Consider the following 24,206-nt stretch of genomic DNA (forward strand, 5'->3'; position numbering starts at 1 on the left):
AACCTTGAACCATCTAAACTCAGCTACTTAACTCTTTACTATCATATTCGATGAAATTTCATCCGTATTGTCATCAACTACTTAACAAATTTATCCTTAGTGAATCACGTGTTAAATTATGTGCTAATATTTGACAACAAAGTGAATGAAATTTTATCCAGTCTGATGAAGTTCTAATTAGTTAGTTTCAAATAGTTCACGGAATTAATTTACCTATAAAATGCCAACTTCAACTAAGATAATAGTTCAAGAATCAAACAGCAATTACCCCTTACCTTATGATATTTAAGTAACCCAACCCAACCATCAACCTTTGGGCTCTCTATTTGGGCCCATCACGAGGATGGCTCACTAGGCCCAAACTTCTTCTTTTTGATAATATTTTGTTGGATAAAGTTTGGATGAGCGTTTTAGAAAACCCAAATGATGTCAAGTTATGAAAAATGGATCATAAACGTAACATTGATGACATTAGAGAAACCCTTCACACATGCTTTCGTAATGCTCAATCGCTCATGGAGGGTTTCTCTAATCTTATCCATGTTACATTTTATGGTCCATTTTTTTTGTAATTTAACATCAATCTCTTGAGTCTCCTAAAACCCTCATTCAAACATACCTTTCGGGATTTTCTTTTAATCGAGATTTTCAATTTGATTTAAGGAGAAAGAATACCACCACAATCAAGGTGCATACCAATTCTCAAGTGGAACATGAATGATCAAGTCAGGTAGGGCTTTAGGTAGTTGAGATGATACGAAGAGAATCACTCTCAAAATCACCCGTTCTTGAGCAACTAAGGCCTGAACGAGTTAGGGAAGAATACATTTTTAAACCGTCAAAAGTAAACCTACAACAAATCACCCAAAACTTAAGAAAACAAATAGCAAAGTGTCATAAATCATTTATTAAATAGGTGTGAAGAATTTACTTATCACATTGTTGATGTCATCTTAGAGGCCCGGTTCTACATAGTTAGGATCCATGTAAGTCAACTGAGGTATCAACAATGTGATCAAAATATTACAAAACATAACCGATTACAAACTTTAATTAAAAAAAAAAAAAAAAACTCGAAGACCACTGAATTAATACAAAAGCGGGTATATAAACACGTTCTAGAATCCTCTATTATTTTTTACTTTACATTTGTTCCAATTTTTAGTAAAAGTTTGTAACCAGCACACTTCTTATCACTTATCAGTATGTCAGTATGTGCCAACTAGCACTTGCAATTGTGGGCATTCAATAATTCATGAAGAAATTTCCCAACTCAACTCCAACATTATATTAACAAATCCTTAGCAGTTAGCAGCTGAGCAATCTCTGCAAGTAAGATATCAGCTGAGCAATCTCTGCAAGCAAGATATGTGTCACTCTCCCAATATTCTTCGGTCAATTCCTAACCCTTACGGATCTGGAAACTGCCTTGCGGTTTCCCAAACTCTCCGTCTCTCTCTCCCTATAAATCGTGGACGAAAAAAGTGCTGCCCAGTAAAGCTACTTTTACACTAAGAAGCATAAAAACGGCAACTGGTGCCACTCTCACAATTCTCCACGTAAAGCCATGCCACTCATTCCCACCTGAAACTGCTTCCAGGTATGAAGTATGAACACTATCAAGTTTCTAAATTCTTATTACCACTCATCATTAATATATCATTACTAACTCAATATTCCACATCTTCATACTTGTTAATTGTTATCATGTGAATTAAACATACGGGATAACCTTATCTTGTCGAGCATATACTTATGTTGTCAGACTCTGAATATGAACGTGATTTGGTAAGAAGATTGAGCTTAATCATGGAATATTCCACTCATATGATGTAGTCACCTAAGGCTGAGGCTTAATTGCAAATTTTCATTCATACCCGATAACTTCTTAGGCAAGTTCAAATCTTTGCAATATGATGATTTTATATGAAGTTTTTCAAGTTGTATATCAAGGCGGTGTAACTAGGTTGATTAGGGTAGTGTTGTGTCTTTTGTGCGCTTAAGTTCGAATTTTTTTCGTAGTTTAAACTTGTATAAAAATTTAAAAAAAAAAAAAAAAGAAAAAAAAGAAAGAAGAAGGTTCTAAAGTTTGGTAGTGAAAATTTGTCGTATACACATTAATGAAATTGAATGGATGATTAGTTCTGAGGTTGGGATCTAGGGATGTGAAATTCAGTCTGCTAAAATTGTATTTTAATCTTATTCCATGGCAGCCTGATAAACTCTGAAAAATGGGGTTTAAGGTACTTCTGGTTGCAATTTGCTTGTATGTTTGGTCAGGCTCTTTGTCTAGTGCTACAAAATCCAGTGATGGGCTGCTGAGAATTGGTCTAAAGAAGCAGCCCTTGGACCTCACCAGATTAAATGATGCAAGACTCACCAGGTCACAAGCTCTTCAACCCAATGATCTTAAATCCAACATTGTGTATCTGAAAAATTATCTGGACACCCAGTTTTATGGAGAGATTGCTATTGGCACCCCACCACAGTACTTGGGTGTTGTCTTTGACACTGGCAGCTCCAATCTGTGGGTCCCATCTTCAAGATGCATCTTTTCTGTAAGTGTAATTTGCAGTGAATTTTTTCAAGTGTTTTGTTGTTCCTGGAGTCTTTGAGCAGTTTGTAAAGTAATGGATGTCTGCAGATTTCTTGCTATTTTCATTCTAAATACAGGGCAAGCCTTTCAAGCACTTACTCCAAAATTGGTAAATTTTTTTAACCCTTACGTTTGATCAATTCTTGATAGAATTAAACTGAAAATTGATGTGTGTGTTGTTATTTAGGAATACCCTGCAAAATTCCTTATGGGTCTGGTTCGATTTCCGGCTACTTCAGCAGAGATCATTCGAAAATTGGGAATGTTATCATCAAAGATCAAGTGGGTTGCTCTCTTTTTCCATTTTGGTTTATGTGAAGTTTTTGTTTAAATGTGTTCCTGTTCCAAGTTGTTGATGCTATTGCAATATCTGTTCCCATCCTATAGGAATTTGTTGAGATTACAAGGGAAGGATTCCTAACATTCTTAACGGCGAAGTTTGATGGAGTCCTTGGACTTGGATTTCAGGATATCTCTGTTGGTGAAGCCACACCAGTGTGGTATGGTTCTGGCATAAACTGTTTAACACTGATATATCATTAACTGGCTTTTAGTTTAGCGGTATTTCTCTTCTTGTTGGAATTTGATGCTTTTAGAAATAAGAAGAGTTTTTATGGTTAAAAGCTTGCATTAGTTATCCGGGTACAGGTTTAACATGGTGCAACAAGGTCATATGAGCCAGGAAATTTTCTCCATTTGGCTAAATCATGATTCAACATCGAAGTTGGGAGGTGAGATCGTCTTTGGTGGATTTGATTGGAGGCACTTTATTGGTGATCACACCTATGTCCCAATTTCACAAAAGGGTTACTGGCAGGTTTATTGTAGTGATAAAAAGTTGATGTTCCTCTCTAATATGTTCTTCTTGCCTAATGAAATGACATTTGATTTGGTTTCATTGATCTCTATAGATTGAGGTTGGAGATGTTATCGTTGCAGACAATTCTACAGGTTTTACCACATTTCCACTCCTATGTTTTTTTAACTATCTTTATTCCATCTTCAAAGATTAAATTTGCTCGGCAAGTCTAGGAATTCATGGCATAACATCAAGATTTGAAATTGTTAGGACTGTGCTGGGGCGGTTGTGGTGCCATTATAGACTCAGGGACATCCTTCCTCGCTGGTCCAACTGTATCAACTCGTGCCTAATACTTCACTCGAATTAATTTACCTTCTTTTGTGATTTCTTTCTGCAGTAACAACCTGTATTCCATCATTGATTAGCTCTTCCTTTTCAGACTATTGTGGCTCAGATCAACCATGCCATTGGAGCAGACGGGCTTGCGAGCTTGGAATGTAAAAATGTCATTGCCACTTACGGAAATTTGATATGGGAATATTTAGTATCTGGGGTTTGTATTTTCTTTTCCTTTTCACCTCCTCAAAACTTCATTTGAAATTCCTCTCAAGAAATGGATTACTGCATTAATTTATAATTTACCCCACATTGTCCGCAGGTACGGCCTGATGTAGTGTGTGTGGACATGGGTCTATGTTTATACGACGGTTCTCAGAATATAAAGTTGAGACTTTTCTTTTTCTTACAATTGTTATCAGTTTTTACAACTTCATCAAAATAACCATAACATGAGGAAAAACTTTACTTCTGCAGCAATAACATTGAGTCAGTGATTGAGAGCAAAACCGGGAGGGAGTCATCAGTCGATGAAACTCCTTTGTGTACCTTGTGTGAAATGGTAGTCTACTGGGTTCAACTACAGCTTAAAAAACAAATAGCAAAGGAAAAAATATTTAGCTATGTGAATGAGGTAATTGTTCTTCAAGTCTGAGGCTGCATGACTGATAATATGCATATAGATTATTGACCAATTTCTACGAGTTCTTTTAATTCTTTTCTTTCGTTGCAAATGTTTTTATGAATTATAAAGTTGTGCGAGAAGCTTCCAAATCCGGTAAAAAAGTCGTTTGTCAACTGTGATAACATTGCGTTCATGCCAGACATTTCATTCACAATTGGAAACAAATCCTTCACCCTCTCTCCAGAACAGGTATACTTAATGCTTCAAGTCTCACTTCATTCCTGAAGATTTTTTCCTTGAAATTTTTTTACACCGTTCGGACTTCATGTTCAGTACATACTTAAAGTTGAAGAAAAATGCTCCACTGTCTGTCTTAGTGGGTTTACTGCTTTGGATGTGCCTCCTCCACAAGGTCCTCTATGGTAAGCCACTATGAACCCTCTATGTTCGACTTAACGAATTTCTGTGATTATGCTAAAACTCTGAGGGGAGAGACTACGCCTCTGATTATCCATGAGACATGTCATGTCTGATTATTAAGTTCTGTACAAGAATGTAATGACGTTACTGCATTGTGCAGGGTTCTTGGAGCTCTGTTCTTGGGAGCATACCACACGGTGTTTGACTTCGGTAATCTCAGGGTAGGATTCGCAAAAGCTACGTAGTGCATAGACTTGATTTCCCACTTTATACGTAAAAGATTTATGCTAATACTAAACGATTATCATAGAAAATAAGATATTATGGATCGGTAAATGTCCCATTGGGTTATGTATTTAAGTATCCAATGCGATGCATTAGGGCCTCCTGTAACTTATATAAATAAAACGCGGGCTGTTTGCTTGGTATGAATTGCAATAAGATGCAACAATTGCCAAATTTTTTATTCTGTTGTAAATTATGTGCTGCCATCTAAGGCTAGAAGTATTTGCTTGACTGGATTTGGCATTAGAGCTTAACATAACGATCAAAATGCTTTGCATTTCGCTATAGAGGATTGAATAAGCACGGCTATTACTGTTGTAATAATTTATTCGACATGTCAAGCTTGATGGAGTAGAAGCCATTTGGAAGCACATCAACAAAGTTCAGTACGTTTGGAACTTTGTTTCCTCAAAGACCTGTTCTGCAACTATCTGCTCTTTTGATCTCCAGTTGTGCCTTTTGGTAGAAGCCGGTACCTCTCAATGCGTCGGCACTAAAATCATCAAAACCGACATCAATGGCTGCTTCTGCCTTGGCTCCATAGACCAGCCTCTGTTAGACATTAGTGTACAAATTACGCGTTATAGATTAAACCGGAAATTAAGGAAGAAACCTGGGAAGATTTTCGAGCCAGTTCAACCTTGATCCTTGAGAGATGGATGGCACCAAAGCACATGGGGCAAGGCTCGCAAGATGCATACATTTCGCAGTCTGAAAGCTCAGTCTGCTTCAGCTTCTTACAGGCCTTGCAAAGCAAAAAACATTATGAAAAGAGAAGAATTCATATGAGATAGGTCTAAACTTCCGAGAAAAACTTCCTTGCAATCGGGACGTTAAGGTGACGGTATTCTAAGCTTTAGGATACCGCCACCTTGGCCTCCCGGTTGCATCTAAGTTCCTTCGTCTAACCTCTCTTATTGCTGTGACCTCAGCATGCGCAGTTGGATCTGTGTTCTTCAAGACCATGTTGTGACAGCTCACAACAACTTGATCATTTTGTACAACAACAGCACCAAAAGGGCCTCCATCTCCACATTCAACACCTTCATATGCTTCTTCAACCGCCTTTCTTAAAAACTTGTAATCTCTATCCTGCACATCTGTATGAGAAACCCATGAAAGCATAAAAGTTAGAGAAACAAAGTGATCACGAGCATCCAGAGTTTACTAGGTCGCGGGGTTTTCTTCGTCACCAAGCTAACACATAAGTTTCAAGAAAGAGACTAATCCGTCAATACCAATAAGTGCATGAAAGAAAGAAGATGGCGGCCGTTCGGGCAAGGCCGGTGGCATCATCTTGGTACTAGTAACATTTTGGGTTAAGCTGTTGCGTTTGTTAGTAGAATTACATTGTGCTAAGTTGAAGTGAGAGGTTCTAACACACTTACCGTTGGCTCCCTCCATTGCGAAGTTAGGTCGATTTCGACGTTGATGGAGGTATATGATGAAGCACCGGTTCAATATATATATATATATATATATATATATGCAGCATAAATTTTGATACTTTGTACAGAATTAAAGAACAGTACGTGACTGTGGACTGAAAGATAATAGATGCCAAATGTGAGTTGTTATTCTTCTGCCACCTTGATATGATTCTTCTTCCATCTTCATATGTTTTCACGCAAATCAGATCATAAATCAGTAGAGGAAAAAGCACACATATAAGTTATATAACTCATATAACTTCTCTCTATATCAAGCTTACTCTTTACACCCATATTGTTTTTAATTAAACTGTCAATATCTCTTTAAACCCAAAACGGTTTAGGGTTTAGGATTTGAGGTCTCAAAGCCCCAATTCAATATGTAAATTCATCTTTACACACATTTGAAAAAATAAAAAACCAAAATCAAAGCATTGTCTCCTCTGATGTTCTCTCCTTCCAACAGTTGCTTTTCATAGAGTCTTCATCAACCTCTACAACCTTGCTCTCTATAAATCCCAAATTACTTTGTGTGACCATGTCAAACAAGTCGTCCCCTATAAACTACCTTCTTGCATTTATTTTGGCTTCTTTAGCACACTCATTGGTGTGTGCAATATTTGCACCTATAAGACCATCTCCAACCCTTGGTCTAAAACCTAAAATTTTTAGCCCAGAAAATTTAGGTTTTAACCCAAAAACAGTTTTTCTGCTCCAACCCTTATGGCCTAAAATTTTAGTCCCAGATTATTAAAGAATGAAATTAGACTAATTCTTTTGGGGTGTGATATCCACACACCCCATTTTACTTCTCACACACCCTTCTAATTTTCGACCGTCAGATCGGATGGATTGAAGAAGATCAACGGACAGAAATGAACAAGGGGTGTGTGAGAAGTAATTTGGGATGTGTGGATAGCACACCCCATTTTTTTCTTTAAGTAACTTTTTTAAAATAAAAAATTATGTAGACTATCCTGATTTAATTTTATGAACATTTTAACCTAAAAATATTTAGATTCTGTCAAATACTAAAAAATCACTAACCGACACCATGAAACTCGTTAAACACTATGAAAAATGTGAAACAAATGAAAGATTTTTTTTAATTACTTTAGCCGTTAGATAAATTTGAACCGTTAAATTATTTTTTTACCGTTGAATTTCATCAAATTAGATCTTAACCGTTAAATTCAATGTGTTTATAAATATAAAACTAAATAAAATATACATATATGGTGGGCCAACCCCACTAATCCCGGGCTAAATTTGGTTTCCATTTGAGTTTTAGGTTTTAGGCCACATTTTAGCATTGGATTGGGTTGAGTTTTGGGAGGGGAATAGAAATGGAAATTTGAGTTTTAGCCTAGGGTTGGAGAAGGTCCAAGCAATTCAAATGAAGAGAAAAAAAGCTACTTGAGAGCATCTCCATTTGGTGAGCCTGTTCATTTGTACTGAGTACTGTCATTTTTTGTATAAGAGAAAGAAGCATGAACATAAGAGCACTTCCACCGGAAGCAAAAAAGGCTGGCACCCAGTGGAAAAAACAAGCTGAGACTCAGCCAATCCACTCTAGCCGGTGGAATAGACTGGCACCCAGCCCAAGCCGGTCCACAGGTCGGCCTAAAATCGACAGAGGAAGGAGACGGCTCATTTGACGCCTTGCTAACGTCATGGCTACAATCTCTCTCATCTGGAACCCCATCCGGCTCCTGGAACCCCACCCCGATCCCTGGAACCCATCCCAATCCCTGGAACCCATCCCAATCCCTGGAACCCCATCAACCCCCTTCCCCTGATAAATCCATATATTCAACACCATGTCCCCCTTCCAAATCATGATCCTCCTGCAACTCGGATCGTCGTCGATTGGTTGATTAACTCGGATCTTGCTGCAACTGGAATTTTTTTTCCGTTTTGTATATTTTCGATGAATTTTTGAATATGAAGGTGTTGATTTTTGGGGGTTTACGGTGTGCGCATGTCCATGTTTAGAATAGGGTAGATTCGATGATGTGGTGTACAGAGAGGAGAAAAAAAAAAGGAAGAACAAGAAGAAGAAGAAGATGGTGTACAGAGAGAAGAAAAAAATGGGAAAAGTGGGAAGAATAAGAAGAAGAGGAAGAAGAAGACGGGAGGGGGTGTCAGATGAAGACAAAAATTAAAACACCAAATTATTATTTTATAATAAAAATTAATAATATTTTAATAAAATTGACTAGGCTATGTTTTGTTAGGGGTGGAGATGCTTTGGCCTATTACTGTTCATTAGGGTCTATTACTGTTTACTTGAGTGGATAAATGAGCTGAGTGCTGGTGCAAAGTCTTTAGGGGTGAAATTGCTCTAAACATAAAAATTGTACTGTTGATCACTATTTTAATAACATGATTATTACGCATGCTACTAACTTACCACAAATTGAAAAAGAAAGAAGCCAAATTCCTAAGGTAAAAGTTTTTAACACTCAACGATAGGACATTGACTGAAGCAAGTGCAAGCAAGCTTCATAGACATCAGCAGGGATTTTTTTTAGGGTTCATAAAATAATTGAAATCAAACCAATAAAAAAAAAAAAAAAAACTTGCATAAATTGATTTATACCTTAGTTGAAGGATCCAAAACTTCAAAATCACCATTCATCTGTCAAAAAGAGTTTGTTTTTCTTTATGAGAGTGTCTTCGGGTGTTTGCCAAACTAGAACGTATGAGAAATATTACGTGATGGTTAAAGCTTGATTATTAGGTATGAGTTTATTGACAAATCATATTTTTATTATTAATTTCATCTTGTATTTGATGATAATTATGCAATAGGATAATAAAGACGTTTCACGCTTAAAGTTTGAGTTGGGTGTAGAAAAAAACTACATAGATATTGACACAAATATAGATGAATTTGGAAAAATAAAATACCAAATAAAAAGTAATTGCACGTATTCAAAACTTATTAGGTCGTAGAGTACTTTTGTTCAAAAAAAAAAAGAGAAAAGAGAATTGATCATAGAATCAATACCAAAAGAATTAATAGCCAATCTGAGCTGAAAAATGAGTATTTTTCAAAAGAGAGAAGAGCTATTGGCAAAGTGATATGTATTTGTTCGAAGGATAAAAGTAAGATTAAATTTGACTTTCATAAGACATATAAAAAAATAAAGGCAAAAATAAAAGTTTGGAATATTTTTTTGTCACATAAAAAGGTAAGCACAACGGCATGCCGTTTGGAGATGGACATAGAACAAACAGATTAAAGAAGCACGACGTCGTTCCATTTTTGGTTTTTGACGACAGCCCGCAGAGTTCCACGGTCGAGAGATGTGGGTTCAGCCCCTTACAGTGGTCATGACGGTGAAGCCGTGGAGCTCTCCTCACGGCGGCAGCCGCACAACCGCCTTTCTTGTTTCCCAAAATCCCAATATTCCATCTGCATCGACGCAGCAACTGCCGATACTCCTAAAACCCACTTTCAATTCAAGGACTCCATCCTCCCAAGTCCCAAACGCAACCGCTGCTATCTTCTTCTTCTTCCTCCTCTGCTATTACTCCGTCCGCACAAACCGTCAAGCTCGGCGAATTCGATCCACGGCCGAGTTGGGCCTTCTCTCTCCCCTCTTCGTCCTCTCCACGGTAAAACCCATTCGCCCATTTTACTACTTAACCAGTAATTGCTGCTTATTGAGTTAATGGCACTCTGACCTGCAGGATTCTGCGGCGGTCTATGAAGCATGGATACGGATACGGCAGTATGATACGACACGACGATACGGAAAATCTATAAAAATTAAGATATGGTACGCAATGGATACGGCAAATATATATATAGCAACAAAAATATACATTTTAAAACATAATTTATTATTCAAATTCAAGTACATATGAGTTGTTAGAGAAGAAAATTTCGAAATCTAATCCTCTTTGCATCCGTGCATCATAGGCGGCGGTTTTCTCCGTCGCTATACTTTGCATTCTAACAATAAACGTAAGCCACTCGCTCGCTCGCTCACATCACCTGCAATTTTTTTTTTTTTTTTTTTTTGTGCTTTGAATTTTGAGCAATGGAATCATTTTATCAATTTCTGAGCGAATGAAGCTTATTCGGATTTCAGGCTATGAGAAGATTGGCAGCTGCAGTGGACCAACTATCCAATGTGGTGTCCCGGGAGGTGCCCGGAATGCTTTCTTCTCTCAAACTCTCCGGCGTTGAGATCAACGACTTGGCCAAGCAGCTTGCCGCTCTCAGGTAATTATTTGCATTTTCTTCCTTCCCCAATTCTCTTACATTGCTTATCGATTTCCGCAACTCGGTTTGACAAGAATTCACAATTTCTTGTTGAATCAAATTATGTACATGTAGTCTTGTAGATTTTCCCATTTAATCTCAACTTGGTGTGTGTATGTATGTATACTCTTGAATCGAGTATTTGCAAATTTAATCAAATTTTCAATTTATAGGAACAATGTTAAGTTGTATGATTTATTAAGGTTTCTTATATTAACACACACATATTGTTGAATAAACCCCACATACTTAATACACCTCACATTTGTTTTTTTTCAATTAAAAATTATCTTACTACAACACCCTACATACTTTCCCAAAATATCCTCACACCCCACATTCCTAATATACACCTTACATTTTCTACACACCCCCACATTCTTCAAATCTTATAATACTCATTTTTAATTTTTATAAATTAAATTGACTTTGGAGTAAAACTCTAACATCCCATGTGATTGATGTGGAGAAAAGAATATAGTCACTTGAGAGGCACCAATTGAACGGAATGAGTTATATTGCAGTAATTAATCATTGAATGAAATGAGTTTTGCTGTAGTAATTCACCATTGAAAATAATGAGAACTTCCTAAGAGAGAAGCCTTTAGATAATCGGGTTTTCTGGGAATTGTAAATAAATATTAAGCTTAAATCAATCAATAATAGGCTTGGGTAGTATAGTTTCCTGGAAAATCACAAGCATATATGTGGGACTAATCTCCTTTGAAATCAAAATCAGAGAATAAAATAACGCAGATAGCTTTGAAATCAAAACTTGAAAACAATTTTAAGTTGTTTTTGTTATCAAGTTTTTGTTTTCATATAGTTTCCTCCATTTCGTCCTCCTCTCTCCCACCACCTCTCTTCATCCTTCTCCACACCTACTTTCCCTTCTAGCACAAAAAATGAAATGTAAATATGACAACCAAAATGGTTATCAAACGGATGCTTTATTTGTGGGTCAGGTTGGATCGTGATTTTTTTAGTCTAACTCGTTCCTTGCTTCATATTAGGAGACTGAAACTACGTGGCTTTGTAGTTTGTGTGATCGGCCTACCTAATTTGGGTTGCGAGCATCAGTACAATGTGTCTCAAAGCTAGGCTTTACTTTGACAATCTCACCTAGAGTGTGATATAGTTGTTAGAATTGTAATGCTAACTCAAAACGTCTTTGATTTCTCTGTTGGTTCAATTACAAGCAGAGTTGAACATGAATTGGGGGGGTGGGGTGTGGGGGGTGGTGTGGGGTGGGTTATACAACAAAGTTTATAATTTGGCATACTTCTTGAGCGTTTCACCGGCGCCTTTCGCGTGCTCCGGCACAGGCATGTTGCTTAAAAGAGTAACTCTTGATGATGATACGATGGATTTGATGTCTGAGTTCGAAGGATCAATCTTCCATAGTTTCACATCCCAAACCTGCCCAAAAATAGCCAAACCCGAAAACAATCCTTGAATTATGTAATCCGCTTATCAATATTCGTTACAGAAAAGGAAATGATAAACTGATGAAAGATGAAAAACCAATGTGGATAATTGGGTATTGGCATTCACATTTCTTTAGTATAAATCTCTTTCAGTAGGAAGTTATCTGGAAATAGCATGTTGGGAAGAATGAGATTGAGAATTGAAGTCCATAGATTGAGCCTATGCAGAGATATTGTTGTTGATAATGATATAACTGTTGTTTTTTAATTGGAAATGACAGTTGCTGATGAAGACTTGAGAGGATTACCTGAATGGTCCTGCCGACATTGACCGGGTAGGCTTCAGCAAAGATATGGTCGTCGAGCTTGGCGGGCTTCAAATGGCTGATGCTGAGGTGAATCCCGGCCACCCTTTGGAAACCAGAGGCCAGGCGAGCTCCCATGCTGGCCAGGGCTTCAGAAATGAGCGCTGATATCCCTCCATGTAGCACCTTGAATGGCTGGTCTCAGCAGGAAAGAATGGTAAGTAGTTAGTCATATATGTTTTGTTTTGCTTCTGTAATTAACTTCTTTCAGAAATTTGAGCAGGAAAAGATTCATGACACGAAAAGAGAAAGAAGATGATGATGATGACCTGGACGCAGTTTTCGGTGACATGGAGGCGACCAGAGACCTTGTTGGGGCTTATCTCTTCAAGCTCGAACCCGAGCGCACCTAGTGGAGCATCCAGAGTCGACGTCGTCGATGGCGGCAATAACGACGGCGCTGATGGCTGAGATTGGGACTGTGAAGCCATATCTGTACCAAAAATGACTGCGAATATATTTAACTGACATACATATATATTGTGTGTATATATATATGTCTGTCGCTGGATTTGGTTTGTGTATTGTTTTTAGACGATGAAACCAAAGCAATCCAAATTGCCCTTCGATTATTTAGTGGTTGGTAAGACTTTTCCACTGTGTTGAATTATCATATTAGGATCTAGAACACTATTTAATACACATTTTGATATTATGTAGGTCCATTTTGTAACAACGATCCAAACAATCTATATTTTAGTAGATCAATAAACATAAAACTCAATCCAACGGTCACATTGTTTTGAATTTAGGTGATTTTTAATAAATATAATCTTTTTGATGTAAGCCGCAAAAGATAGACGAACGCGTATGCGTTCAAATCCTAACCCATGTCGAACTGTACTGAAGCGTGCTCATGCCTATCCATATGTACTATGATCGATTTGAATATAAACAGTACATGGTAAAAATTAACCGCACGATGCACGATAAACGAATGTGATTGGAAGATCCTGAGATCCCCAGAAAGAGAATCCGATAAAGATCCTCTCTTGGTGGTGACCTATCGTTTGCTAATTTTTGGAGGGAATTAACTTAGTTGATGAACATTTCAGCAGTCACTCCTGCTTACATCTAATCCCGTGTGGACATGTATCCAAGTTTTAATTAAAAAAATTAAAACTTGGACACATGTCCATCCGGGATTGGATGTAAGCAGGAGTGGCTGCTAAAAATTCAGCAACCAAGTCTTGTTATTTCTGGAGGATCCACTGGTTGCCAAGATCCCCAGGGAAGGAGGAAGGAAGGGTAGTTTGGTCCATTCACACATCCCATTGGTGGTGAGGATGGAGAGATTTTTTAGTGTGACCGTCACACGGAATGGTACACTACGTACTGCTATATAAATGTGGTATATGTGTGTTAAACAATTAATAACTTAAAAAATAAAATTTCTCATTACTTACATAAAAACACGTGATGTATCACTCGTATTTTCATCATAACTAAAACTTTCTCGTGAGGGTGGGGAGAGGTCGGCGGGGGCACTGGTGATGCATCTCACGCAAGAAGAGGAGAAGTTGATTAGGACTAGGTGCCTGGTCTTAGCCACCTGTCAAGTTTGGCTCCTCATTTCAGCCGCCACCTTTTTCTTCGGCCATCAAATTTCCAGGGTAAATGCCAGAATATTTTTTATTTTTATTTTCTCCAGTAGATTAATTAGCACGTCGCTTAAATACTATTTTTCTGTTTTGGAATAAACAGTATTATTTATATTAAGGTAGTAAGAGAGTGTTTTAAGTCATACAATGAGTTAGTCATAATAATGTGGTTTGAATTTACTTTTGATAAAAATCGAATTTAAAAAACTATAGTACTAAGTGGCGAGTTACTTAAATACTTAAATGTGTTTTTTTAATTAATAATTTTCATTTAGTGGTACATAACGTTAATTGTTATAAAAAATGAATGGTTTGAAAATGGAAGACTTAATAATTGTAAAATATAAATTTAACAAGGTGCATGATCTACGGCTTTCTTGCAACGCCATATTGAGTGCGATCTTTATGGACACGAAAAAACATGGAGGCAGTTGGAGCCAGCTGAAGACTGTTCAGAGAGAATGACCCGGATGAGATGAAGTTCAATATCAACAAGATTTGGCTGCTAAATTTTCAGCAATCATTTCTGCTTACACCCTAATTTTGGATGGACAAATGTTCAAGTATTAATTCTTTTAATCAAAATTTAGACACTTGTCCACACGAAATTTGATGTAAGTAGGAGTGGCTGCTGAAATGTTGAGCAGCCAAGTTAATTCCGTCCAATGTTGTCGATGTACCATATCATGAAGAGGTGGATGTTGGTAATAAAATCTTAAAGCTATTAGATCAAGACTAAAGCACTATGAGCATTAGAATCGTCGAAAAACAATTTCAAGTGACTGAAGTTGAAGAATTCATGAACCAAAATATATAGCTTTCGTTAATTGTTTTTAGCAGATAGTGGTTTGGTCTCGTTTTTGTTTTACTTTGTTTTTATTTTAATAATAAAAAGTAGTAGAAGTGGGACGGGCGGGGAGTTTCTCGGTGTAACAATCATTTCTCCTTCGGACGAGTTGGTGCCTTGCACTTGAGTGTTGACGAAAAACCAATCTCGCACCATCAATCTCTAAAAATTTTACAAAAAATTAAAAAAATAAAATTTAACGCCAAAAAAAAAACTGTAGCACATAGTACGGAAGTCACATCTCAACATTATTATATAAGTTTTATCCTTTTTTTTGGTCATATTTTTTATAAGTTTTATCATATTAATAGATTGTATCTTTTGACTTTTGTACACAATAAAGTAATTATATTATTATTTAATTTTAAGGTTGCATTGCATGTATAAACTCCTCGCAACTCAATTCATGGTGAAAACACTTTATTATCAGACTTTAAATGTAATCAAGTTGATTATTACTATACTTTACATGTAAGTAACCTCAGTCAATAGATTTTTTTTTTCTTCTTATAGTTTGATTCTTTAAGCGTAGCCGTTATAGGTGAACTAGTTACATAAATACTACTAATATAATGTTTGACCATACCATTATTTTTAGGGAACAATTTTGATTGCATCTTAATCTGCATAATTTTGGTCAGGCCCGATCACAACATAACATTTTTTTTGTTTATATCAACATACAAACATTTCCTTAGTCAATGTGTTTTTATTTTATTTTTTTAATATAAAAATTAATTCAAATTTGCAACACAAAATATTCGACAAACATACACAGCCAGGTCTAACGCCGGACCAAACGTTGGAAAACTCATACATTGAATTCAAATCCAGTCCCATCCAGTGTCGTGAAGGAGCCTCTTTGAATGTTTCCCACGACTAATATTTTCTATTGGTTATGACATATAACAAATTCCGACACGAGGTCTTTGAATGTTTCCCACGGTTTTTTTTTCTTGATCAACTTCATAGGAACTCCGAAGTTAAGCGAGTTCGCGCGGGAGCAATCCCAAGATAGGTGATTCACTGGGAAGTTCTCGTCTGAGTTCCTAGAAACAAAACCGTGAGGGCATGATGGAGGCCCAAAACGGACAATATTGTGTTACGGTGGAGTTGAGCCCGGGATGCGACAGATACCTTCGTGCTTATTCTTTGTAGTCATAACACGAATTTCTTGTTATTCATTCTCTCGTTTTTTATGTTATCTTGATTTTTTAGATATCTTGTTATTCACACTCTTGGTAATATCATTAATAAGTGCAGACAGTTTAAAAGAGGTATTGGGGATTGTGAATTGATTCATGTGTATAGGGAGAAAAACATAATTGCGAATGGTTTTAAGACTCTGATGATATGATGGGGGCCTTATGACTCACCTTTCATGTAATAATATCTCTTTAAGCTAGTTTCAGGGTGTTTCACTTTCACCCTGTTTATTACCCCCAAAAAAAAAAAAACATGGGAAAGACGATCACTATTTTCTACCGAGTAGTAGAATTGGGGGAAAACAAAGAGTTATAAAAACGAAAATGTTTTCTCGTCGTTTCCCAATATTTTAATTTGCAAGAATCTAATTACATTTTTCTATAAGGGATGTTGATTCGTTGGTTGAAGTGAGAAATTATATGAGGAAATAATGGAAAATAAAAGCATAAAATGAAAAATGTTTTTTTCGCTGACGGGAGTCGAACCCGATACATTTGCATCCAAGAGTCCAATTAAAGTTCAAATCCATTAAAATCGTGGGCCGTGTATCATTTGAGTGACTCGGCCGTAGTCCAAGTTGAAGCCAAGCCCAAGCCAACTCTTAACTCCAAAGTCCAACAAACCAAATCTTCAAGGCAGGTAAATGTGAAGTTACTTAAAAAATCTTTGCCTCATGTGCTACAACAAGTTGACACGAGTCATAGTAAATGTTTATGTTTCTTACTAGCACTACAAAAATCTAATTTTTTATTCCCAACAATTTATATTCAAAAAGAAAATTACTATTTTTTGATTATTGAATAAGATGCTTTATTAAATATCATAAGATACTACATCGGATAGCAGAGAATTTATCTAAAATTCAAATGTGAATAGGGGTGTGCTATCCACACACCTCATTTTACTTCTCACACATCCCTTGATAATTTATGTCCGTTGATCTTCTTCAATTCATCCGATCCGACGGCCAAAAATTCAAAAGGTGTGTGGATATCACATCCCATGTGAATATCAGGAACTAAAACTATGTCTTTGTTAAAAGGCACGTTGCCTGATTGATCATCACAAGGCATAAAATAAAAAAAGTCTCACAAATACGAATACTAAAATTTCACTTTGCTTAATTACAGCTGTGGTGTCCAGTGGCGGAGCTAGGATTTCATGTTAAGAGGGGCCTCTCACAAATATTAAAAAAAAAAAATTAAATCAATAGTAGTTACAAAACTGTTAATCAAAACATCATAGTATATATATGAAAAGTAACAATTCAAAATAACATAGCATTGATAATATTACATATCCCCAATAATTAAAATAATTGTCCTCCACGAGTTTTCATATTTTGAAACCATTGCATAGTATATGTATGTTAATTTTACAAACTAAAACAAATTAGGCAATGGTTAAGAGAAATTGCAAGACATCAATTTAATCATAATTTATAAACAATAAATTGTAAGAGAAATTTAGAGTAAAATACATACTTTGGGTTGTTGACCAATTAACTAAATTTCAACGTCTTTTCTTTGATGGAATGATGGAATAATGTAACTCTTTAATCTACAAAAAAAAAAAATTATTTGTTAAATTAATTTACAATTGTAGATGACAACATATATGAATTAGCAAATTGCAAAAAAAATTGAAAATGACAACTTTGGAGATTCGAAGTTCATACCCTTGAGGATCATGAAAATTAAAGACTGATCGAAAATCAATACACATATATCAACCCTAACCCAGATTGTCAGACTGCAATCCGCTAGAAACTTGGAGAATAATAAAATACTAATTTTTAGTATTGGAAAAAAGAATAAAGTGTTGGAAGTTGGAATAGGTAGGCTTTAGGGTTAGACTAGATTACATAAATATCCTTAAAATATTTAAAGAGGCCGGATCTTTTGTCTAGGAAATTGGAATGGTTTAAGTGAAAAAGTCATGGAAAAATGATAAAAAAAAAAAAAAAAAGTAGTACTAATTTTTTTTTGGTGATGTCTAGTTTTCACTTTGATAGAAAGATATTGAGTTTAAAATTTCAAGGACAACAGTTGTTGAGTAAGGTTTTGATCAGTCATGTGCATTTTATTTAGTTGTAGTTGTGTAGAGGAATGTTTTTTAGATTATATATATGTAGTGATTGTCATTCTACCACGTGGCCAAATTTGGGATATGATCGTACTAAGTATATCATCCCCTTGTTCCTAATTATATATCATAGACACAAGAGGGCATAAAGTTTAAGACATAAACATCCCAGATATGAATACAACAAGAAAAGCATATAATGCTGAATTAGTGACTAATGAAGCAAACTAAAGGCAACAGGAAGAGATCTTGTGTCCTAAATTTTGAATAGAAAAGCCTGAAAAAGAAGATGTGCATACCAAACTCTGGCTCCAGTGCAGGACTCCTTTGAGATCCTTCAGAAGTTATAGACAGCTTGAATGCACTGCTTGTAGCTGTTAACGGGTTTGTGGGGGCTTTCCTAAACCCTTAACAACCAATGCTTATCCCAAAATTCAACCAAGAAAAAGTTGATTAAAGAGAAAAGCACTGCACATTCAAAAGCTGCTTTTGAACTTTTGCTTCCATCTTTGATCTCATCTTCCTAAACTCATTCCTCTGGGTATTTCTTAGCTGGGTACAGAGTATTTGGTGGAACTTTATCTAGCTACCAAATATTTAATGGCAACCAATTATGCTATTTCAGCAATTTGATTAACTGCATGCTGCAGTCATTTTCAACCTTTGCGCTCGATGATCCTGAAGTCTCAGCAAAGTTCAATATATTTTTGTGAAAAAACTGGTCTTAGCTCTCAGTTTTAATTTATGTTTGACTTGGGAGCAAAATGTACATCTATGGTGCTATAAGTTCTTTGTACAAGATGTTAGTTTTTGTAAATGTTATCGTCGATAATGTATTAGTAACATGTACGTTAATTATTTAAATGTTATTGACGCTTTACCAATACCATATCGACAATCTGTTCTTTAAGAAAGGAAATATGCTCCATATAAGAGAACATTTGAGATAAAACAAGATAAGATCAGACATTGTTTTGGTTTCTTGGGTCTATCATCTATTGCATGTTCTTCTGATATTATTTTTTTCACTTCATAGAAGCACTTCATTGGCTTTAAATTCCATGGGTTTGCTTTCTAAGAGATGCAATAAATTGAGAGAAGTACCCTCCAAAATCTTAGGGTCTACTTGGTATCCTATTTGAAATTTTTTTATCATTTTTTAAAACATTTCTTGAAAACAATTTTCTTTAAGACTCAAAAACTTGATTGGTTTGTGATTTAAAAATTTTAAATCTTACGACTTAAACTAGACAAAGAGATTTAAAAAGAGGGGGTTATATGAGAGGGAGAAAGATGAGAGAGGAAGAAAGAAAGTAAGAGATGATTGAATGAAAAAGAAAGAAGAGAGATGATCGAAAGAGATAGAGAGGAAGATGAGTGAGAGAAAGAATTGAGAGAATGAAGAGAGCGGATTGGAGGAGAAACGAAAAAGGTAAAAAAAAAAAAAGAGGAGAGAAACAAGAAAAGAGAGAGATAGATTTGGAGTGAGAGGGGATCACAGAGATAAAAGAAATGGATGAGTTTTGGTTTAAAAACTTTAAAAACTCATTTTTTATGTTTTTAGATAACAGACTATATTTTTGAGTTAGTCTTGAGTTTAGTTTTTGAAAATAGTCATATCAAACAAGTTTTTTAAGATCTAAAATTTGAAAATTATTTTTGAGTTTAAAAAGTTGAATTCAAATAAAGTACCAAACATGTCTTTAGTTTTATGTAGGCATTATTTTAAAAACAGTTAGAGGCATCTTTTTGGAGGGCAAAAAGAAGAGAGAGTAGGAAGAAAAGCCATTGATATTTTCATACTATTGCAACAACATCTACCAGGGGTAGAGGGACTATAGGACTACAGTAGTCCTAGGCCCATCCTACTTTTGTTTATAAAAAAAAATTAGTACTACTTATTTTTTTTATTATTTTTATCATTTTTTCATGATTTTTTCACTTAAACTATTCCAATTTCCTAGACAAAAGATCCGGCCCTCTTTAAATATTTGAAGGATATTTATGTAATCTAGTTTAACCCTAAAGCCTACCTATTTCAACTTCCAACACTTCTACTCATTTTTTCAATACTAAAAATTAGTATTTTATTATTCTCCAAGTTTCTAGCCGTTTTGCGGTCTGACAGTTTGGGATAGGGTTGATATCTGTGTATCTCTTTTCGATCCGTCTTTAATTTCCATGATCCTCAAGGGTATGAACTTCGAACTCCAAAGTTGTCATTTTCAATTTTTTTTTTTTTGCAATTTGCTAATTGATATATGTTGTCATCTACAATTGTAAATTAATTTAACAAATAATATTTTTTTTGTAGATTAAAGAACTCCATTATTCCATCATTCCATTAAAGAAAAGACGTTGAAGTTTAGTTAATTGGTCAACAACCCAAAGTATGTATTTTACTCTAAATTTCTCTTACAATTTTTTGTTTATAAATTATGATTAAATTGATGTCTTGCAATTTCTCTTAACTATTGCCTAATTTGTTTTAGTTTGTAAAATTAACATACATATACTATGCAATGGTTTCAAAATATGAAAACTCGTCGAGGACAATTATTTTAATTATTGGGGATATGTAATATTATCAATGCTATGTTATTTTGAATTTTGGTTACTTTTCATATATATACTATGATGTTTTGGTTAACAGTTTTGTAACTACTATTGGTTTAATTTTTTTTTTAATATTTGTGAGAGACCCCTCTTAACCCGAAATCTTGACTCCGCCACTGACATACACAAAATCTTGCTTATTAAGAAAACAAGAGAGAGAAAAAACCAAGCAGAAGATGGGAAATCAATCTTCACCCTTCTGTTTCTGCAACATATTCAAGGCCTGCTTTCGAGCGGCAGTAGAGACGATACATATTACTCTGATGATGGCAGTGTTTATGTTGGACGGAGAATATGTCCCGGTGATGAGGACAGAGGAGGCTGGACGGCCGAGCCTGGCACGAGAGGCCAATGCTTTCATCGGTACAATGTATCTCATTCCTTGTACTATGTCGATGCCAAAGCTAGGTTTTACTTTGACAATCTCATCTAGAGTGTGACATAGTTGTTTGAATTATACTGCTAAATCAAAATGTCGATGCCAAAGCAAGTCTTTAATTATAATCCATATGATTACAAATTAAAGGTTTTAAAAACAAACAATTTCCTACACTAATACCAGTACTTTTTGTTAACCGCAAGATAGATCATAAGCTTCAAGTCAGCTCCTCGATCTTTCTCCTTGTTGGCTTCTTGTGCTTCAAACTTTTTGTATACGAAAAGTTTAGCAGCAAATACATAAACGCATTATAACCATTAAAAATATTATAAATTTTACATATATTAAATTAAATGGGTAAATGAATACCTATTATAACTGCGAGCAATATCCATAACCGATGGATACCCGTTATAATTGCGGGTAATACCCATAACCGCCAATTTAAATTTCACGGATAAACGGTTATACTCATAACTGTAACCGTGAACTTTAAATTGGCGGGTAACTGCGGTTACCCAAATCCATGAGTATTTTGCCATCCCTAATCTTTTTTTTTTTTTTTTTTTGGTAAAAGCCCATCCCTAGTCTTTAATTTCTCTGTTAGTTCAATAACAAGAAGAGTTGAACATGAATAGGGTACAACAAAGTTATAATTTGGCATACTTCCTGAGCGCTTCACCAGCGTCTTTCGCGTGCTCTGGCACAGGCATGTTGCTTAAAAGAGTAACTCTTGATGATGATACGATGGATTTGATGTCTGAGTTTGAAGGGTCAATCTTCCATAGTCTCACCTCCCAAACCTGCCCAAAAATAGCCAAACCCGAAAACAATCCTTGAATGATGTATTCCGTTGATCAATATTCGTTACAGGAAAGGAAATGATGAACTGATGAAAGATGAAAAACCAATGTGGATAATTGGGTAATGGCATTCACATTTCTTTAGTAGAATTCTATTTCAGTAGGAAGTCATCTGGAAATAGAATGTTGGGAAGAATGAGTGGAGAATTTATACGTTGAGCCTACGCAGATAACGTTGTCGATAATGTTATAACTGTTGTGTTTTAATTGGAAATGATATAGTTGATGATGAAGACCTGAGAGGATTACCTGAATGGTTCTGCCGACGTAGACCGGGGAGGCTTCAGCAAAGATACGGTCGCCGAGCTGGGCGGGCTTCAAATGGCTGATGCTGAGGTGAATCCCGGCCACCCTTTGGAAACCAGAGGCCATGTGAGCTCCCATGCTAGCCAGGGCCTCAGAGATGAGTGCTGATATCCCCCCATGTAGCACCTTGAACGGCTGGTCTCAGCAGGAAAGAATGGTAAGTAGTTAGTCATATATGTTTTGTTTTGCTTCTGCAATTAACATCTTTCAGAAATTTGAGCAGGAAAAGATTCATGATATGAAGAGAGAAGAAGATGATGCTGACCTGGACGCACTTTTCGGTGACATGGAGGTGACCAGAGACCTTTTTGGGGGTTATCTCTTCAACCTCGAACCCGAGTTCCCCTAGTGGAGCATCCAGAACCGACGTCGTCGAGGGCGGCAATAGCGACGGCGCCGGTGGCTGAGATTGGGGCCGAGAAGCCATATCTCTACCAAATATGAATCTGAGATTGGTCTGTATATTATTATTAGACGATGCAACCAAAGCAATTCAAATTTCCCCTTCGATTATTGAGTGGATGGTAGGACTTTTCTACCCTGTTGAATTGTTGGTGCATCTTGAGGGCAAAATATCATATGAGGTTTCAGGAACACAATTTTGACACGCATTTTGATATTTTGTAAGTTCCACCACGTAATCTATTTAAACGATCTAGATAGTTTATATTTTAGTAGATCATTCATAGATTATTTTTGTAAAAAATTAGTCAAATCCAAAACCATTGATGTTTGTTTGTAGTGAAGAAAATTAACGAATATGGTTCTACAAAGAAACATAAAATTTAATCTAATAGTCACCTTGTTTCAGATTTGAATGATTTTTATAGATATAATATAAAGTATAGACAGTTTAATCGTTAAAATATAATTCATAGTCAACTCTACAAAAAAATATGTCAAAAGTGTGAGCTAGGATGAGGATCTCTCTTTATGAGGATTTGAAGGATCAATTCATCGTGTATATTCATCGTACATCGCATTGATGAGGATGGGAGAGGTAGGCGGGGTATGGGTGAGGATGTGAGAGGTAGGTGGGGTATGGGTGACTTGCTTAAATAATGTTGTTTGGACCCAAAATTACACAATCGGCCCGAACGATCGAGGCTATTGAGTGAATGAAGTTCTAAGCCATTAGGTGTCTGAGTCAGGATAATTTTAGTTATTGTTAAGGAATAATGTTGTGATTTTTATCATAATAATTATCTCTTAATAATATATTGAATTATCTAGAGCACAGTTGGGTGATAAAGTCATGGTGATCTGATACGATGCCGTGTGAATTAATACTAGTGCAATCTCGTGGATAGATGGCATGATTATCATGAATGAAGTTAGGAGTATGGCAGACTATCTTCCATGCATTTATACAAATACAATGGAGATAAAGATGAGATCGTATTATCATTGGAATTTGATCAAAGTTAGCTGGCTTAGATAAAGATGATCTGATAACCATTGTTGGTTGGTCAACAAGGTGGAGGAAATTGGGTTACTCATCCAGCACGGGGTAACTTGCCTAGATAATTAGCCAATAAAGATGTTGTTTATTTTATGAACCCATGCACGTGGAAATATGGGATAAAAGATGGCATATGCCATTTTATCCCATTGTGATTTCACCTGATGGCGCGGTAATTGAGATTGGGATAAAAGATGGTTGTGATTGGCTGGGATTCTACAACACGTCTAAGAGTTTAAGTTGCAATTGAATTCTACAAATACCATCAAGTTGTGAGCA

The 24,206-nt window shown here is 35.9% G+C and overlaps 3 protein-coding genes and 1 pseudogene across 3 annotated transcripts; 1 reads left to right on the plus strand and 3 right to left on the minus strand.

Annotated features, from left to right (window-relative positions):
• The first annotated feature begins 1,460 nt into the window (after nucleotides 1-1,460).
• LOC137737684 (cyprosin-like) lies at nucleotides 1,461-5,232 on the plus strand. Its single transcript, XM_068477227.1, has 14 exons — nucleotides 1,461-1,600; nucleotides 2,214-2,558; nucleotides 2,645-2,705; nucleotides 2,784-2,878; nucleotides 2,984-3,096; nucleotides 3,245-3,413; nucleotides 3,508-3,547; nucleotides 3,666-3,730; nucleotides 3,838-3,951; nucleotides 4,057-4,121; nucleotides 4,212-4,368; nucleotides 4,489-4,608; nucleotides 4,693-4,781; nucleotides 4,940-5,232. Exons 2-14 carry the CDS (start codon nucleotides 2,232-2,234, stop codon nucleotides 5,022-5,024), a joined length of 1,500 nt encoding a protein of 499 aa, XP_068333328.1. The 5' UTR covers nucleotides 1,461-1,600; nucleotides 2,214-2,231; the 3' UTR covers nucleotides 5,025-5,232.
• Nucleotides 5,233-5,447: 215 nt separating this feature from the next.
• LOC137738042 (guanosine deaminase-like) lies at nucleotides 5,448-6,206 on the minus strand (annotated as a pseudogene).
• Nucleotides 6,207-11,084: 4,878 nt separating this feature from the next.
• On the minus strand, nucleotides 11,085-13,137 carry LOC137738041 (1,4-dihydroxy-2-naphthoyl-CoA thioesterase 1-like). Its single transcript, XM_068477646.1, has 4 exons — nucleotides 12,832-13,137; nucleotides 12,506-12,697; nucleotides 12,028-12,189; nucleotides 11,085-11,500 (listed from the first exon to the last, which is right to left on the minus strand). Exons 1-3 carry the CDS (start codon nucleotides 12,991-12,993, stop codon nucleotides 12,037-12,039), a joined length of 507 nt encoding a protein of 168 aa, XP_068333747.1. The 5' UTR covers nucleotides 12,994-13,137; the 3' UTR covers nucleotides 11,085-11,500; nucleotides 12,028-12,036.
• Nucleotides 13,138-20,942: 7,805 nt separating this feature from the next.
• Nucleotides 20,943-23,026, minus strand: LOC137738156 (1,4-dihydroxy-2-naphthoyl-CoA thioesterase 1-like). Its single transcript, XM_068477785.1, has 3 exons — nucleotides 22,731-23,026; nucleotides 22,409-22,600; nucleotides 20,943-22,099 (listed from the first exon to the last, which is right to left on the minus strand). The coding sequence occupies exons 1-3, from the start codon at nucleotides 22,890-22,892 to the stop codon at nucleotides 21,947-21,949; spliced, it is 507 nt and encodes a 168-aa protein (XP_068333886.1). The 5' UTR covers nucleotides 22,893-23,026; the 3' UTR covers nucleotides 20,943-21,946.
• Nucleotides 23,027-24,206: the final 1,180 nt, after the last annotated feature.

The sequence above is a fragment of the Pyrus communis genome, chromosome 6 (assembly GCF_963583255.1).
Source record: "Pyrus communis chromosome 6, drPyrComm1.1, whole genome shotgun sequence".
In the NCBI taxonomy this organism is placed as follows: Eukaryota; Viridiplantae; Streptophyta; class Magnoliopsida; order Rosales; family Rosaceae; genus Pyrus; species Pyrus communis.

Coding starts and splice junctions, on each gene's coding strand:
- LOC137737684 (XM_068477227.1), top strand. CDS start 2,232: ATGGGGTTTAAGGTACTTCTGGTTGCAATTTGCTTGTATGTTTGGTCA. Junction 2,879..2,983: donor ATGTTATCATCAAAGATCAA/GTGGGTTGCTCT, acceptor CCCATCCTATAG/GAATTTGTTGAGATTACAAG. Junction 3,731..3,837: donor CCTTCCTCGCTGGTCCAACT/GTATCAACTCGT, acceptor CTTCCTTTTCAG/ACTATTGTGGCTCAGATCAA.
- LOC137738041 (XM_068477646.1), bottom strand. CDS start 12,993: ATGGCTTCACAGTCCCAATCTCAGCCATCAGCGCCGTCGTTATTGCCG. Junction 12,698..12,831: donor TCACCGAAAACTGCGTCCAG/GTCATCATCATC, acceptor TGCTGAGACCAG/CCATTCAAGGTGCTACATGG. Junction 12,190..12,505: donor ATGTCGGCAGGACCATTCAG/GTAATCCTCTCA, acceptor ATTTTTGGGCAG/GTTTGGGATGTGAAACTATG.
- LOC137738156 (XM_068477785.1), bottom strand. CDS start 22,892: ATGGCTTCTCGGCCCCAATCTCAGCCACCGGCGCCGTCGCTATTGCCG. Junction 22,601..22,730: donor TCACCGAAAAGTGCGTCCAG/GTCAGCATCATC, acceptor TGCTGAGACCAG/CCGTTCAAGGTGCTACATGG. Junction 22,100..22,408: donor ACGTCGGCAGAACCATTCAG/GTAATCCTCTCA, acceptor ATTTTTGGGCAG/GTTTGGGAGGTGAGACTATG.